This window comes from Lampetra planeri, chromosome 1 (genome assembly GCF_965212315.1).
Source record: "Lampetra planeri chromosome 1, kcLamPlan1.2.h2, whole genome shotgun sequence".
Classification (NCBI taxonomy): Eukaryota; Metazoa; Chordata; class Hyperoartia; order Petromyzontiformes; family Petromyzontidae; genus Lampetra; species Lampetra planeri.
Window position 1 is genome coordinate 19,229,546 of NC_136107.1, and position 18,646 is coordinate 19,248,191.

At 53.1% G+C, this 18,646-nt stretch overlaps 1 protein-coding gene across 2 annotated transcripts in view; it reads right to left on the minus strand.

Moving 5' to 3' along the window:
• Window positions 1–7,613, minus strand: part of FTCD (formimidoyltransferase cyclodeaminase) — an 18,490-nt gene extending 10,877 nt beyond the window's left edge. The window contains exons 1-6 of one of the 2 annotated variants that reach the window (XM_078595797.1): window positions 7,435–7,613; window positions 6,887–7,049; window positions 3,371–3,554; window positions 2,362–2,490; window positions 1,720–1,808; window positions 1,054–1,233 (exon numbers count right to left, since the gene is read on the minus strand). In XM_078595797.1, coding sequence (XP_078451923.1) covers window positions 1,054–1,233; window positions 1,720–1,808; window positions 2,362–2,490; window positions 3,371–3,554; window positions 6,887–7,049; window positions 7,435–7,601 — 912 coding nt within the window. In that variant the 5' untranslated portion in view covers window positions 7,602–7,613. The remainder of the gene's footprint in view (window positions 1–1,053; window positions 1,234–1,719; window positions 1,809–2,361; window positions 2,491–3,370; window positions 3,555–6,886; window positions 7,050–7,434) is intronic. The other variant, XM_078595804.1, reaches the window with a different exon arrangement.
• Window positions 7,614–18,646: the final 11,033 nt, after the last annotated feature.

The following is an 18,646-nucleotide window of genomic DNA, read 5'->3' on the forward strand; positions in this document are numbered from 1 at the left end:
AAAAACAAAAATCACGACGTTTCGGAGGCAACACAAGTCTCCGTCATCAGGTGGGACCGTCACAGCCGAATTAGCTGCATCAAGTGAGGCAATGATTCAAGAAGTAATCCCTTATAAGCAAGTTGAAGGGGGGAGGAGAGGGGGGGCTCATCAGAATGTGGTAGCCAATGAATGGAACGTATCGGGAGGGAGGGGGGCAGGGCTCAAAGACAGCACGGAGCGCCAAGCACAACGCATCGGGAGGGGGAGGGGGGAGCGGGGCCAAAACAATGGACGACGGCTTGGACGCGGTTGCCGCTGCACACGCCAACACAATGGACAGAGAGGGGGGAGGGGAGGTCTGATACACATGATAGACAAAATAACGAAAATGCCCATGCCTACACCAATGCCGGCTGAACAATGAAGAGAGCACTTCCAAAAAACAACTGGGGATGTTAACACTCGGTAAAGTGTAGGCATGGGCATTTTCGTTCTTTTGTCTATCATGTGTATCAGACCTCCCCTCCCCCCTCTCTGTCCATTGAGTTGGCGTGTGCAGCGGCAACCGCGTCCAAGCCGTCGTCCATTGTTTTGGCCCCGCTCCCCCCCCTCCCCCTCCCGATGCGTTGTGCTTGGCGCTCCGTGCTGTCTTTGAGCCCCGCCCCCCTCCCTCCCGATACGTTCCATTCATTGGCTACCACATTCTGATGAGCCCCCCCTCTCCTCCCCCCTTCAACTTGCTTATAAGGGATTACTTCTTGAATCATTGCCTCACTTGATGCAGCTAATTCGGCTGTGACGGTCCCACCTGATGACGGAGACTTGTGTTGCCTCCGAAACGTCGTGATTTTTGTTTTTGTTTTTATTTTATTTTCATTAATTTTGATATTTTACCTACGTGACTTTACCGAAAAAACCTAAGAGTATGATTCCTTGCAGTCACGAAAGCTTCAAATCTAGAATTAATGTTTGTCCCGTGACCAAAGTTTAAATTCTCAGAGCTGGCTGGGCAGCAGGGCTTTTTTGAGTTTGGTGGCCACCCCCCATGACCCGCTGCTGCCGCCCTCCCACCTGGCTGGGCCCCCGGCCCTGCTCTCGCAGGTTGAGCGCGATGCGGTGCGCCTGCTCCTTGGTGCCCAGAACGTTGACGTTGAATGCGACGAGGAACTTTCTGGTGCCGGCGACGGTCGCCCCCCACGATGGCACCAGCGTCGCGGGTCCATAGTCCGGTGCCCAGGCCGGGTCCTTCAGCTGCCGTGACGGTCGCCGCCACCACCACCACCACCGTCGTCGTCGTCACCACAAAAGACAAATATCCCCCGTATAGCCTTTAACAGACTGTTAGGGCACGTGCTGTTAGTGACCACCTAATGAAAGCTGGCATGGCACACGTGGGGGTCGGTGGCCAGCACGACCACGCACACACACACATGCACAAACACGTGAACATACACGCATGCACACTGACAGCCATTGTGTTATTCCACTGCCAAATGAGGGCCTACCCACGTTGTGCTGTTTGTGGAGGTTATATATATATTCTAAATTGTGCTTTACCACCTGCTGTTTGAGTTATTGTTTGAGAGGGATTTTACAAACCAACAAAACAATTAAGAATTTCACTGCAATTTGGTGCCGTTAAAAAATAAATAAATCTAAACTACGAGCTGCTGCGGTGCTGGGGTTGAGGCCCGGGTCGTCAAGAGTGGGGGCATCGCCATGCGGGGACGTTCTCACCTTGTCTCCCAGCTTCTCGTACTCTCCAGCGCGGATGCTGGGAAGGGCCTTCCGATCGTCCTTTCTGGCTGCTTCTCCATACAAGTACACTGCCCCACGTGACGAGAAGACACCACCGTGGCATCAACATCACCATCATCATCGTTGATGCAACGTCATGGAATTATACTTTATATCCATCCACCTTCATCCCCCCTCCCCCTAAATCTGTTCTATCACATGGGGGACATGAAATCCCGCACTCGCACCACCGGTTATTGCCTTATACGGTAAACGATTTTGCAGGAGGTGCGAACAGAATCAAACTGGCGACCCCCAGACGCTATCGGATTGCTCTCCAAACTCAACCCACGCAGGTAAAAACTCGTTATTTTCAAATGCCCTATCCCTTCCTCTTCCCTGCCCATTCGTGACCCCTAAATGTCCTCTGTTAAGGTCACCCATTCCTCGGCCCTTGCATGCTCCCTACCCTCTAAATCACTCTATGTTTGTTACCACTTTTGAACTATAAATATGTATGTATGTTGAACTTTTTTCCCACCATATGTAGCAACCATGATAATAAGATAAGATCCGCGAGAAGAAGCGTGGTGGCACAAACACCAATCACGTGCGAGCGGATGGGCGGACAGGCGGACAGACCGGGCACACGCAGCTCCTCGGCGAGCCGCTCCGAGAACTCCTCGGCGCAGCGCACGCACTCCGACACGGTGACGCCGCGCACCGGCACAAAGGGGCACACGTCCAGCGCGCCCAGCCGGGGGTGCTCGCCTGCCAGGCGAGAAGAGGCGGGCCACGATGCGGGCACAGGGTCACGGGGTTGGGCACTGTTCTAGATTCGAAGCTTTCGTGACTGCAAGGATTCATACTCTTAGGTTTTTTCGGTAAAGTCACGTAGGTAAAAAAAATAACAATAATAAAATAAAATAATGATAATAAATAAAAAGTAACTAAATTAAATCACTAGTTATTTTAATTTATTATTTTATTATTATTATTATTATTTTACCTACGTGACTTTACCAATTATGAATGATATTCTTTCTAGATTTGAAGCTTTCGTGACTGCAAGGATTCATACTCTTGGGTTTTTTCGGTAAAGTCACGTAGGTAAAAAATATAATTAAAATTAATAAACGTAATACTAGAAATAAAATAATAGTGCTTATTATTTAATAAGAAAATAATAAGCACTGTTAGCAGGCAGTAATTTGGGGCAGGGTTAGTGGGCAATGTTAGCAGGCTGGGTTGCGGGCAGTTTGAGTGGCAACTGTCGATGACTTTTCTGCCGAGGCAAAAAGTAAAAACACGAACAAAGAACAGGTGCCAATAACAACGGGATGCCGGAGAACAATGCTGGATTCAGCCGGACAGCGGAGGATGGCAAATTGTGGATGTGTAGCACGAGGCTCGCAGGCAGCCAGACTGCGACGCCAACTCCTTGGGATAATCAAAGGCAGAAGGGCAAGGGGAAGACAAGGATAGACTTGGAGATGGGATGATGACATCAAGGAGCGGACCTAGCTAAGCACGGGAACATCTCGAGAGCTTGTGCCAAGATTTTAAAATAAAACCCCGGCACATGTTGGCCAGTACTTGGACCAGCGTTCCCGGAGCGTCGCCCCCCCCTCCCACCTCCTCCCGTGCTCACCGTGGTGCCTCCGCATGTCGATCTTCTGGAACGCGACGCGGGCGGCATTGAGGGCCCCTTCCACGGCGGCGCCGGGTGGTGCCACGAAAGTATAGACGGTGCGGTGCGACGACTCCCCGGGGTCCACGTCCAGCAGCCGGCATCCTGGCGTGCGCCGGATGGCCTCGGCGATCGCCTCGATCACCTATGCACGGCCAGCCGGCGCACACGCACGCATGTTGCACGGACAGCCACAGGGATGCCTGGCCAGAGGTTTTTCAGACAGTGGCCTAGCTACCGAGGGTCCACGCCGTGCAGCTGCATCAGGCCCCATGGGCCGTAGAAGCCCATGTGCCCGGCTAAGAATCAAAATCTTTATTTTTTCAGAATCTTTATTTTGACTGGAAAAAAAACCGATGAGCTATGAAGCTCTTTTTCACAGATGTCCAGATGTCTTGGTGCGGGTGCCCTGAGTACGCGTAACGTCCTGGGTGCAGACCCATCAGTTTAGAGACACGAAGAGTAGGGTTTCCACACCCATACATGTTTCTGTCAGCCTAGATCTATCACACCTGTGAAGTAGACAATAAAAGTGAACACAACAACCACCAGATCTCGTTATGAATCAATTCCTGCCACCCGAAGAGGGGGGCCCCAATTGTATTCCTTCTACCTGGGCCCATGCCACCCAAGACATTCGCTACTGAGCTGGGCTGTGATTGACACTCTCAGATAACCCTCCACGTGCTCCTGCCTGCTTGTCCAGAAAGGGCAGTGTGGTGTAAATGTTCTGGACAATAGCTACACAACAAGCAAGGGCGTGTTGCGTGCCACTCAGAGAATGTGGAATGAACTATGCTCAACATCATCATCAACGTTGGCATGAATGTGATGCCAGAGCGTTGATCAAAGGTGAGCCTGCATGGACTTGCTGAGCAGACAAGAGCAACTGATATTTTTTACAATTGTTTGTGGCCTACGAAAACAAGAAAACTATTCTCCACCAACAACAATGCAGTTCTATGCCGAGCTGGGGTCAAAACGTATATTTACGCCCGGGTTACACATTGATCGTCTGTTTAATGTGGGTGTCGGCCAACCAATGTTGCTGATTGGTGGTCTGCAATCATTTGAACATTTGAAAATCGGCAGCCAGGTCTGTGTGTGTGCCCCATGTCAATGATTAGCAGAGCGTGGTGTTTGCGTGAAATCACCAGCCAGGCCAGACAGTGCTGGGTCAAGAGATAATTTGCAATCCACTGCGAGTTTACCTCGAGTTTTTTTTCTATGGAACTCTGTTAATGTTTCCTTTATCACCAACATTGTATTGTCATAGAATTAAATTACAGAAACCTACATCGCTAACAATTAACTTTCATGTAGTACTTAAAACAGCCTGAAGTAACCCAATAGCACTGTCGTACAGCTATTCCAAAGTGAGTGCCCTTCATTTTCATTGAGACATTTTGCAACTACCCTCTCTCATAAACTAAACTCATTTTTCAATAACACTGTGGCATTAAAAAGAACAAAAAGCAAATGACAGGCGACGTTTCGGGCAATGGCCCTTCTTCACAGGCACACGGAGATAATAGGTGTGTTTGAGTAACCTCCATGGTATACTATTAAAAAGACAAACTGAAAAGACGTCCTTCAAGGCCGACATGAAGAAGTGCGACACCGACACCAACTCGTGATAGACGACTGCCCAGGCTCGCCCCACATCGAGGAAGGGGCGCCGTGGCTAGGAGATGTTAACTACCTCGCCTGGTATGCAGGAGGTCGTGGGTTCAATCCCGACCCTGACGCCTGCTGCTGTATATTCGAAGTTTGCGCGTTCTCTTTCCCCGTGGTCGTGTGGATTTTTATCCGAGTCGTTTGGTTTTTCCCTCCACATTTTGAAACATGCTTATAGAGTAGGTGGCTGCTATACATTTCTACGTGATGAACCACTTCGTTGAGCTATGATTTGTGGCCAGGTCACTACTGTGGGCCTTACCTGGTAAAATAAAAAGTTTCGTTGATAGTTTGCTGCTGATGCAAATATCTCAACAATTCAGAATAAGAATATGTATTTATACTGGAGGAATCAGATGAGTTATAAAGCTACTTTTTCACAGAGTCCAGTAAAGAGATCACACAGCCACGACAATAGGAGTAAATTGCGCGAGTGGCAGAAACAACAACAGCGTGGTTCCAGACCGAATCAATAACCCAGGCGCCACCCATCCCCCTTGGAAACACGCGGGCGGCATGGGCTCCAGCCCCAGAGTCTGGAGATGATTAGCCCTCCCTCATCAGCCACTTGCGGGGCCACAGATAAGACATTGATAATGGAAGACAATCATCATCGGCTGCGAGGAGTTGCCGAAGAGGAATAAGAATAGAAGCCTTAACCCAGTGGAGAGGGAGAATTGCAGTAACCCCGAATCGACCAAGCAATTTAATCTCTATCGTTCGCTGGGGGTGTTTGGTTGTGTTTATCGTTGCAGTGACATTTCTCCGAGTTGGGAGTTGGGATTTTTACAACAGATTAGCAGGGGAGGTCTTAGCAAGTTAAATGAGGCGAGGCGCCATGGCACACGAACTGATAGTTTCCTTGTCGGGGAAAAAACAACGTTAATAAATAAAAATACGCCATAACATAATAATTAGCATTATTCTATATACTGACCTGCTCACAATATACCAATTACTTTCAATTAAATTAGAAGTGTATGAAAATAATAACGGATAGATCAAATTGACCAATGTGTTGAAGGCATTTTACAAGCTTAATGGTTTTGTGCCGTTCGTGTTTAGGCGTTTCCCCAGCGTCTCAAAGCTGCTGGGAATTCGCCTTCACGTTGTGAATTAACAGGACGCAGTGCCGGATTATCCTCGTAGCAAAAGTAGCGACACATGCTACTGGCCCCGCACTTTCAAGGGCCCCGGGCTAAATGCTTTCAAGCTACAGTATCAATTTTGGTTCAGTGATTCTGCACTTGCTCTATTACTACAGTACTATTCTGCCTTCAACTTTGATGAACGACTGGGTGTTTAATGTTAGCGATTTGTCGTATTATCTGGCTGTATAGCAAATGAAAAAAAAATTACTTTACTATGCAAGTTGAAAATGTTTTTATTTTTTTTAGGGCCCCTTTATAACATATGCTACAGGCACCGCACTAGCTTAATCCGGGACTGGCAGGACATCCACCGGGGAGAGATGGAGCGACGAAATCAGCTCGCGTGCCGGTGCTGGGTGGATTGTTGCATCGCAGATTCGCGAGACATAGTTACGGCAACAAGGGAGTCCTTTATCCAGCAGTAGATTGATCATGGCTCACGATGATAATAATGAAGAACGTGATTGTAAGTAGCAAGTCTTTGTGTGTCAATTCCCTATTGAGGTTCAACCCCAACAGTCTAACCAGCAGCATCGCGAAAATCGACAAGGCAGCCGTGCTCCACACCTCCGATTAGCGCGGTTGGACGCATACGGTGCGAAAGAAGGTCAACATATACCCCCTCCACCCCTCCGGGAACCTCGCTCACCTCCTGGTTTCTGCCCTCCGAGAAGTTGGGCACGCACTCCACCAGCTTGTCCATCGCTCCGGCCGGCTCTGTCGGTGGGACGACTCGAGAGGGCGACGATGCTGCTGATGATGATGGGAACTCGCCCAGCCCAAGGCGTACAAACTCCACGTGGTTCATGAATCTGTGCCCAATAAATACCCGCGAGTGGGAGGGCACCAAAATGATCACATACACAAACAAGGCAAAGACAAAGATACCCCATTTAGCCAAAGGCCGACGTGGCAAGAGCAAAGACAAAGGGACTCCCCGTACAGGTATCCCTCGATTTACGAAAGGGATGCGTTCTTCGTCAAAATAAGCGTGAAACAAAATTTTGTAAATCGGACTGACTTTTTCAATTAATGAAATATTATAAACTAAAGATGTGTTTCGAGCCGTCATTCCAACTCTATTCCGAACTTAAAAATTATACATCTATAACACTTTTCGCAATACAATAATAATACTACTTCACAAAATGTAAATATTAAAACGATTGCATAATAATATGTGAAAATTTTTTTTACCTTTTCAGGGAACTCACCAACAGATCTGCTGCATGTTGGAATGTTTGGAAAGGCGAAGTGGTGGAGGCACGACTGTTGCACACCGCAGGGACGATCGCACGGCGCGTGGTCGTCGTGAAATGTCGCTGACGTGGAAATTCCATTTTGTCACGTCGAAAATTGACCATAATTTAAACCTTATGGCGGGACCCCGGGGTCCCGAATAAATGGAAGTCAAAATAGTAATGAATTAACTTTTGGCGACTCCGTCCCACCACGCACATAAAACACCGCGACCCACCTGGCGCGGATCATTCTGTTGTCATGTCGTCCAAGCGCACCGAGGACGAATGCGCAGAAGAAACAAAACTTTGATTAGCGCATTGTGTAGAGCTCGTCGAGAGGAATAGATTGCCGTGTCGTTCGCCTTCAACAAACATAAAATGACGTCGCAACGCAGTTTATGCGAGAGCCGGGAGGGATACATGTATAGACTGTTGCGGGCAAGTGCTGTTCGCGAGCACCTATTAAGGCCCAGAATGAGACATAAGGGAGTGGTGTGGACATCACCGCGTGAGAACGTTTTTTTTCTCCCCAGTGATGATGTTTACACATCACAGAGAGGTACTAATTTAAGGCTGAATCGACCTCGGGGAGGCCCAGGACCTATTCAAATATTCGTCACCGATGTTGGGAATGAGCGGGAATGGAATTCGGGTCGCCGGGTTCTCATCACAAGTGCGCTAACCACTGCGCCACCGCTCCCCTCACGTGCACACACGTGCACACGCAAACGTGGGTGACCCTTTCTGTTGCTGCTCACACCCCCACGCACACCCCCGCGAGAAGACCAATCACGGCCCTGCGGGTCCTCCCTCTGCCAGGCGACCGCTGACCCCCGCAGGTCGAGATCCCAGCCGCCTACCTCGACTCGAGTCCTGGGTGAGCCGCAGCCATGATGAGGGCCTGGCTGTACCGCGGTGGCTTGGAGATGTTACTGGGAGGAACCTTCTGGTTACACCAGCCCACAGGGGATTATTGTGTCCGTCCGTCCGTCGTGCATCCAAAAATGGGAGGGGTGCGGCTGGGTGGAGAGGGGAGGGTGGGGAGGGGCTGGGTGGGGAGGGTGGGGCTGGGTGGGGGGTGGGAGGGGTGGGGCTGGGTGGGGAGGGGCTGGTCACCCCGTGGTGCCCTTATAAAACTCAACGTTTAACCTACTCACGCCGGCTTGTGTCCGCCCCTCACAGTCGGCCATATTTGCGAAATACAGCACGGCGCCGTTGACCCTGGCCATTGACCGAGCAACCCAACGTTCCTACCAGCTCCCTCCGCAGGAATGTGTTAACTTCCTCGCCTGGCATGCAGGAGGTCGTGGGTTAGATCCCGGCCCTGACGCCTGCTGTATATTTGGAGTTTTGCGTGTCTCTCTCCCTCCGTGGTGGCGTGGATTTTCTTCGGGTCCTTCGGTTTTTGCCCTCCACATTTCGAAACACGCGTTGAGAGTATTTGGCTGATATAAATATGCCCACGTGATAAGCCACTTCCACGTGAGCTATCATATGTGGCCAGGCCGCTTATGAAATATTGCAATGAAGCTCAGTGGATCTTATTTGGTAAAATAAACACATATTTTAGTTTACTTCAGGACCTTTCTGGAGATTTCTCTTGGAGGTGCATGTTTTGGAACCCTCATAGCCCGGCAGAGACGGGCAAATTCATTCAGTTGACTGGAAGAAATGTTAGTGAGGATACAAATGACCAAATTACCATGTCTCGTGTAATGTATATGCAAATGATGAGGTACTTTGAGGTGTGTAATTCAGATACCAATTACATGTAATTAGATGTAATTTACAGACTCTGCACGAAACAGGTGCATGTCTTAGATACACAGGTGCATGCGTCATGGGTACGCAGGTGAGTAACCATATAAGTACATAGGTTACACAGGTACACACAGGTGAATGTGGTATAGGTACAGAGGTGCATGGTTCAAGCGCACAGGGGAATACAGCATCTCATAAGTACACCGTTCACATATTGGAGCTGCAAAGGCTCACGCCCAATTTATGCACGGAGAAATACAATCACAGGTTACGTGCTCTGTGACCAGCAGCTGAGCTGCAGATTGACCCGGCGACGCTGTCCACGCGGGCTGAGGTTGGCCCACTGCGCTGACAACCCGCCTTAACCCCCTCCCCCTCTCGTGAGCCCCGCTGCTGCCCTGTGCCCCACCCAACTCCTGGCTGCGGATCCACGAGGGCTGGTGGTACCAGCGCGACCCAGCTCGCAGCTCGCACGCCGAGGTGCTCACGGCCACGTGGCACGGAGGGAACGTGTGCGTGCACCCGCAAAGCGAGCTGGCGCGCGACGACCGGACGGCGCTGTTCGTGGGTCGGCAGAACTTCTCTCTGCTGATAAAGGGCGGCTCGGGCGCGTGCCCCACGGCACTGCACAAAACTCCCGAGGCTGCAGGGACGCAGGCAGGTGCGTTGGAATTTCCTCCAGCGCACCGACGCCACGCGGGACAAACGAGTGGTCCTTAAGCTCGCAATGGCTATTGTCCAGAAATAAACTGAGTGACCGCGTTTTATATTTTTTCGGACACAGTTGTTTTTTTAATTGACGAATGTGATGAGGTTGTGTTGTTATCTGCTTTGGAAGCCCACTCGTTGTTTGTTCGTCCGTCCGTCCCTCCAACCAATCAGCCAGCAAAACTTTGTGTGTGTTTAGTTTGTTGTCCTCCCCCGCACCTCCGATGAGCTACGTGCGGTTGGCTACGTACGGTGCGAAAGAAGTTTAACATACATAAAAGTACCCGTCATTGAACAACGGTCCTCCCCCACCTACAACTTCCCATCTCCCCACCCCTGAATGACCCCCTCTCGAGCGTGACAACTCCCAGCCCCCCGCAATCCGCACCCTCCTCAAACGCCCCCAACCGCGCGCCCCCTCTCTTCTGTGCGTTGGGCGGCGTGGGGCCTCCAGCCAACCAGAACGCGTGTGGCCAACTCGACAAGCCAGCCAGACAGCGAGTCAGCTGAAACTTTTTTTTCTCATATTCGTATGCTGCTTGTGCACCACTGCCCAACGCGACAGCATGATCACCAAATCAATCGTAAAGAAAACAAATGCAGTTAAGCACACTTGGTTTTAATTGATACAAAATAAGACGCAAGAAGGTGAACGTTTCAATGTAGATCATTATTACCATCATCATCATCATCAGTCGCGAAGTCACAAAATCAGCGAGTATAACATACACATGTTACCGCGGTATGTAATTTTAATATTGCTGAGAGCAAGAGCAAGAACCGTGACCGAAAGTGTGAACATGAGGACAAGAAGCGCGCGTCACGCACGCGTGCGACACCTTTGTGACCGTTCACCGACGTGGCGGACAAAGGCAAATTTTTGCACGGACATGGGAGCTGCGTTTTATCTTACGCGAGTTAAAAAAAAGTGCTTATTAATTTAGAAAGTGCAGTTATTCATAACCGCTATATAGTACGTAACATGTGTAGTGGTGATACGCGCTGGGTGTATATGTCGTGTGCCAGCGCGTATGTACGGGTGTGTGTGTGGTGACGCGCGCTGACGGGGAGGAGCAGGCGTCAGTGCGCGGGTGGGGGTAGTGCTGCTGATTGGCTGTGTGCCGGTGACGCGCCCAGAGGGAGTGATCGGGTAGCAGCGCGGTGTGATTGGTCGGAGAGTGGAAACACGCGCTGAGCGGAACCGGATCGTGGGGATAGCGCGTGGGGATTGGGTAACGGAGGAGCGGTGCCGACGTTGAGGTCCGCATCCGCTCCGTCTCCCGGGAAGAAGGGGTATATAAGGTGATGCACAGAGGAGCAAGAGGCAGAAGTGGAACCATCTAAGAATGAAGACGAAGGTGTAGAGATAGAGCCCAGAGAGGAGAGAAATGGAGAGTAGAAGAGAGTAAGGTATAGTGTGTAGCCAGCGAGATAGAAAGGTCTACACGAGCTGAGTAACGTATAGTGTGTAGCCAGCGAGATAGAAAGGTCTACACGAGCTGAGTAATGTATAGTGTGTAGCCAGCGAGATAGAACGGTCTGCACGAGCCGAGTATGCATACGGTGTAGCCAGCGAGAGAGAACGGTCTGCACGAGCCGAGTATGCATACGGTGTAGCCAGCGAGAGAGAACGGTCTGCACGAGCCGAGTATGCATACGGTGTAGCCAGCGAGAGAGAACGGTCTGCACGAGCCGAGTATGCATACGGTGTAGCCAGCGAGAGAGAACGGTCTGCACGAGCCGAGTATGCATACGGTGTAGCCAGCGAGAGAGAACGGTCTGCACGAGCCGAGTATGCATACGGTGTAGCCAGCGAGAGAGAGGAGAGTGTAGCAGAGGCGCAGAGTCTACACGAGGCGAGAGAGGAGTGTAGCCGAGGCGCGGAGTCTACACGAGGCACAGAGAGCCGGCAGCACAGAATCCTGAGTCAAGAGAAGTGCGGTGTGAAGAAGAGAGGCCACGCGTTGTATTGTTACAAGTCAAGATTTAATAAAAGAAGTGTGTTCCCGTCAAGGAGTTTCCTGCCGTCATTTTCCAATACTTCATCTGGCGTCAGAAGTGAAACGGGCTTCCAAGTATGGAGACGAGGAAGACCCGTAGGACCCACGGGATTGACCGCGAGGAAGACCTGGACGACTCGGAGCCGCTGGTGGCGGGGGGTGAGGAAGAGGACTTGCCCACGCTGCAGGGTCCGTCGACGGCGCCGGCCGAGCGACCGGGGACAGACGCCGGGCTTCGTGAGGCGCACTCCCGACTGGCGGAGCTGCTGCTCGCCGCCGCGTCCATCTTGGCGGAGATCAGCTCGTCGGGAGGAGCGGGGACGGTGGGGGACATTTTACAAGGTCGCCCCGCAGATTCCCGCCAAAACGAATGGGGGATTCCCGCCATTGCGCCTGGGCCTGCTTTTGGCGGGAACGGCGAGCGCCACGTGGTGGTGGGTTCCCAAGCGCGCGCATCGACTTCATCAGCGCGCGAGGGGGTCCGCCATCTTACGTCTGCTGCTGGAGCCGCCATCTTAGACACCGACGGACAGGCGGAGAGGAACCACGAGGCGGATGACTTCATTTTTCAGCAGCGCCTGCCCACGTTGTCAGCCTTCAAGGCGGAAGGCGGAGACTGGGGCCAATTTCAGCGAAGGTTTTTGGCGCATCAAGAGATGTCAGCGTGGTCCGATGCTACGGCGCTGCGGGCATTGCCCGCCATGCTGGACGACGATGCGCTCGCGGCCTTCAGGGCTGCACGGAAGTCGGACCGCTCCACGCTGAAGGATGCGCTGGGTTTGTTGGCCAGGGTCTACGGGCCTCCCTCTACATGCCGCCATCAGTTCTACGCAAGACGGAAAGCGGCCACGGAGACCGCGCTGGCCTATCGCACGGCGTTGCTGGCTCTTGCTGATGCTGCGTTCCCTCGGATGGACGAGGAGGGCCAAGACGCGATGGTTTTGGAGCAGCTGCTCAAGTTGGCGCAGGACCTGGGGGTCCCTATCAACACAGCTGACGACATTGATATTTCTTCTTTGAGAGTCGCCACGAGTATTCAAGCGCACGAGGCCCTACAACGGAAGCAAGGCGTTGGTTGCAACGCTGCTGTCGTCGCAGCCCCGGGGTTGGTGGTCGCCGAACCCCAAGTCGTCAGCCCACGAGAGGAGGCGTTCGCCACGGGACGACCAGGGGACTGGAGGCCGGGGGCCCGGTCGCCTCTGCGATCGGGCCGAAAGTCGGAGCAACCAAGATCTACTCCGACCCTCGTCACGTGCTATAACTGCGGCCTCCGGGGCCACGTGGCGTCCGGGTGCCGCGCTCCGCGGCAGCGCGCCATGGGAGCTCGGCTGGACGACGACCGAGAGCCCAAGTCATCTCTACAATCCCCGGCAAGTCGCGGCACCTCACACGCTCGGCCTGTTTATTCGGCACACATGGGACGCCGCGTTGCGGCGGAGGAGGGCCGGTTAAGGTTCGGGGATTCGGTTCGGCGAGGGGGGTTCGGCCGGGACCAGGGAGACATTGAATGGGCGGAATTGGGGCATAGAATTGTGGCTGCTTCGGCGGGTTCGTCCGTTGTTACGGGATCTATTGATGGGGTTGAGATTAGGGTGTTAGTGGACACGGGGGCATCGGCAACTATTATATCGGACCTCATTTATAATATTCTTCCAGTCCAATGTCGTCCGCTGCTTCCAGTGGATGTGCCATTTTACGCCGCTAATGGGGGATCGTTGGGCATTATCGGTCAGGTTAGGGCGTCCATTTGCATTGGAGATATCAAATTATCGGGACCCGTTTTCGTTTCGTCTTCCTTGGCAGTTCCGTGTCTTTTGGGCACTGACTTTTTGGCTAAAATGCCCATTAAAATTCTTATCGATCAACGATGCATTGAACTGCCATCGGGTCGCCGGATTTCATTTTTGACGGGCCCTACTGACATTCGGACGGCGTGCGCTACGATACAAGCGGTGGCGACGCAGACAGTGCAAGTGCCCCCGGGTTCACAGATGTTGATTCCCCTCCGGTTGCGAAAACCATGGGTGAGGGAGGCTTCGGGACAGAGTATGCTTTTGGGTCCTTCTAACAAGGCTGTCGGGGGTCTTGATTTATCGGTGGCTCACACTTTGGTGCGGGCTGACAGGGATCCGTTTGTGATGGTTTTGAACGCGGGGTCGCGACCAGCTGTCATCCCGCAGGGCACCGTGCTGGCTCACGCGGCGCAGGTTCCTGGGGATGATGGGTTGGTTGCGCAGGTGGGCTCGAGCCCCGCGCGGAACGTTGAGCCAAGGGAAGACCTTGAGTGGGTCCATTCGTTATGTGCCGCCTCGGACGATTTGTCGGCGGCGCAGTTGGGTGCGCTGCGCGAGTTGCTCATTGAATTCTCTGATGTATTCAGTAAACATAAGTATGACATTGGGTGCACGGATTTGTTGCACCATCACATTGAAACGGGCGATGCGGCGCCGGTCAGGCTAAATCCCTTCCGACTGAGTCCCGTGGAGAAGGAACATGTTCAGTCGGCTGTTAACGATATGCTAGAAGCCGATATTATTTCACCCTCCTCTAGCCCGTGGGGAGCGCCTATTGTGCTGGTTAAGAAGCAGGACGGGTCCCTGCGATTCTGCGTTGATTTCCGTCGCCTGAATAAGATCTCTGTGGCTGACGCGTATCCGCTCCCCAGGATGGATGAGTCCCTCGATGCATTGTCTGGTGCGCGATATTTTTCGACTCTTGATTTGTTGTCGGGGTTTTGGCAGTTGCCGCTCGACGAAGAGTCGAAACCTAAGACAGCATTTCGGACTCCAGGGGGGCTGTTCCAGTTTAACCGGTTACCCATGGGACTTCACTCCTCTCCAGCGACGTTTCAGCGACTTATGGAGCTGGTTTTGTCGGGCTTGCAGTGGGATACATGCTTGATTTATATGGACGATGTCATTGTTTTCAGTAAAACGTTTGAGGAACACCTCCGGCGATTGAGAGGGGTGTTCTTGCGAATGCGATCGGCTAAGTTGAAATTTAAACCGGCCAAATGTCACCTCCTTTGTAGGTCCGTTAGATACTTGGGTCACATTGTCGATTCTTCGGGGATCTCCACCGATCCCGCGAAGACGGATTGTGTCGGTTCATGGCCGACACCTACGTCCGTTTCCGACGTGCGTAGTTTCATCGGGTTTGCTTCTTATTATCGGCGGTTCGTTGAGCACTTCGCCACTATTGCAAAACCCTTGCACGCTCTAACGGCGAAAGGAGTGAAGTTCAAATGGGGACCGGAGGAGGAGGCCGCGTTTCGCTCCCTCCGGGACGCCTTGGTGGGTGCCCCACCCTTGTGTTATCCCGATTTTGCCAGTCCCTTTTTGCTGGACACGGATGCTAGCAACACGGGCATTGGGGGGGTGCTATCCCAAGTCGTTGGGGGTGTCGAAAGAGTTGTCGCCTACGGTAGTAGGGTGTTGTCTCCGGCGGAGCAGCGCTACTGTGTCACCCGTCGCGAGCTGCTTGCCATTGTTTTTTTTGTGCAGCAGTTTAGGCCATATCTGTATGGTCGTCACTTTACAGTCCGAACGGACCACGCGGCGCTACAGTATTCATTGAGGGTCGCCCAGCCCTCGGGCCAGTTGTCGCGTTGGTTGGAAGTCCTCCAGGACTATCAGTTTACGACTACGTACCGTAAGGGGTTGCGACACACGAATGCCGATTGCTTGTCGCGGTTGTTGCCTTGTGATGAATGCGCGTGTTTGTCGGGATCGGCGCGCTGTAAACCGACGCTTGCGGGGGAGATAGGGGCACTGGCTGCGACAGCGGGCGCACCGAGTGGGGATGATTCCACTGCCTCTCAGGGTCGGGACTCGCTGCTCTCGCTGTCGCTCAGCGAATGGGGCCGCCTCCAGATGGCGGACAGCTCGCTGCTAGCATTGCGCCGCAAGGTTGGGGGTCCCGAGGGGGACCAGGAGCGTACCGGCTCCTATGTACTTGAGCGGGGCGTGTTATTAAAATGGGACAGTTTGTCCCGGCGGAACGCACTCGTGGTGCCTTCCGCTGTGAGGGGGAGGGTTGTCTTGGCGGCACACGAACGCCTCTTGCACTTGGGAGTTAACAAGACGCTTGCCCTGCTTCAGCGTGACTATTACTGGCCGGGAATGGGAAGTGATGTGGTGCATATTCTGAAGGGGTGCGTTGAGTGCGCCAGGCGTAAACCACCGGCCGTGGCAGCTAATCCACCGCTGAAATCTATTCAGGTCTCGCGTACCAACGAGCTCGTGGCACTCGATATTTTGGGGCCCTTCCCAGTCACGCCGAGAGGGAATAAATATTTGTTAGTGGGGGTTGAATACTTTACCCGATGGCCTATGGCGTGGCCTCTCGCTAACCAGTCGGCAGCGGCTGTGACGGATGCCTTCGTCCAGGGCTATGTCCTGGACAAGGGGGCTCCCGAACGCCTGCTGACCGACCAAGGTAAAAATTTTTCGAGTAAATTGTTGCAAGAGGTGTGCGATCTGTTGGGTACCAAGAAGGTGCGTACCTCCCCGTACCACCCGCAGACTGACGGGATGGTGGAGAGACTCCACAAAACCTTGACTTCCATGCTGTGCCAGCAGGTGTGCGAGGCACATGTAGATTGGGACCTGCAGGTCCCGGGAGTCCTTGCCGCGTATAGAATGGCCCCCCATGCAGCTACGGGGTTTTCCCCATTCTATTTGATGTACGGTCGGGAAGCTGACCCGCCAATAGAAACGCAACTTGGCCTGTCCGCTCCACGAACTAATTCTAATTTGGCAGAACATATTAAGTTTAATATTCATAAGCTGACAGAGGCGAGGGAGGCCGCACGGCTTAATTCGCGGGCTCGCCAAATTGCTAATGAACGGTTGCGGGCACGGAAGGTGTCCATGCACGAATGGAAACCAGGTGACAGGGCCTGGCTGCATTGCCCTCAGGCACCCTTGGCTACGTCGCCTAAATTGTTGAGACCGTGGAGGGGACCCGTGGAGGTCGTGCGCGTTGCACGGCCCCAGTGCGTTCAGATAAAGTGGGGAAAGCGCCGGTGGTACGTTCACCCCTCCCGACTGAAACCGTTCTCGCCTCCATATGGCCTCCCCTTGTGTCGTGATGGCCGGGCGTGTGACGTGACCGGCGACCCAGAGGGGGAAATGTCTCTGCCTGATCCACACGTATTGTCGCCTGATCTGCTCCCAGGTGTCTCGGAACTGACAGCTGCCGATCACCGGCGGCCGGATCTCCGCGGCGGGGCCGGCCCTTTCAGGCCCGTTCCGCGCCGTCTGGAGCGGCCGGAACCGCCGGACGGTCGTCAGTGTCCCGCCCCATACGATGGACCAGCCAGACGGACTCGCGCCAGGTCGTGCTACTTTGCATGACCTGCCTCGTGAGGAGTCGGGGCAGCTGGAGCGCCTCGTCACTGCGTGTAGTCGCAGGGACGTGGGGCGCGTTCGTTTCGTATTTGCTCGTATCGTGTTATTGTTGACTTTTCGCGTTCATTGTCAATCTGTACATAGTTATTCTTGTTGTTGTTGTTGTTGTGTTATGTTACGGGGCACACTCGGGGGGTTATGGGGTTTTTTTTTGTTGGTTGTCGTTTTATCGTCGTGGTTGGTTGTTGTTAGCAGCCGGGCCGGCTGCGAGCTATGTGGGAGGGGGTGATGTAGTGGTGATACGCGCTGGGTGTATATGTCGTGTGCCAGCGCGTATGTACGGGTGTGTGTGTGGTGACGCGCGCTGACGGGGAGGAGCAGGCGTCAGTGCGCGGGTGGGGGTAGTGCTGCTGATTGGCTGTGTGCCGGTGACGCGCCCAGAGGGAGTGATCGGGTAGCAGCGCGGTGTGATTGGTCGGAGAGTGGAAACACGCGCTGAGCGGAACCGGATCGTGGGGATAGCGCGTGGGGATTGGGTAACGGAGGAGCGGTGCCGACGTTGAGGTCCGCATCCGCTCCGTCTCCCGGGAAGAAGGGGTATATAAGGTGATGCACAGAGGAGCAAGAGGCAGAAGTGGAACCATCTAAGAATGAAGACGAAGGTGTAGAGATAGAGCCCAGAGAGGAGAGAAATGGAGAGTAGAAGAGAGTAAGGTATAGTGTGTAGCCAGCGAGATAGAAAGGTCTACACGAGCTGAGTAACGTATAGTGTGTAGCCAGCGAGATAGAAAGGTCTACACGAGCTGAGTAATGTATAGTGTGTAGCCAGCGAGATAGAACGGTCTGCACGAGCCGAGTATGCATACGGTGTAGCCAGCGAGAGAGAACGGTCTGCACGAGCCGAGTATGCATACGGTGTAGCCAGCGAGAGAGAACGGTCTGCACGAGCCGAGTATGCATACGGTGTAGCCAGCGAGAGAGAACGGTCTGCACGAGCCGAGTATGCATACGGTGTAGCCAGCGAGAGAGAACGGTCTGCACGAGCCGAGTATGCATACGGTGTAGCCAGCGAGAGAGAACGGTCTGCACGAGCCGAGTATGCATACGGTGTAGCCAGCGAGAGAGAGGAGAGTGTAGCAGAGGCGCAGAGTCTACACGAGGCGAGAGAGGAGTGTAGCCGAGGCGCGGAGTCTACACGAGGCACAGAGAGCCGGCAGCACAGAATCCTGAGTCAAGAGAAGTGCGGTGTGAAGAAGAGAGGCCACGCGTTGTATTGTTACAAGTCAAGATTTAATAAAAGAAGTGTGTTCCCGTCAAGGAGTTTCCTGCCGTCATTTTCCAATACTTC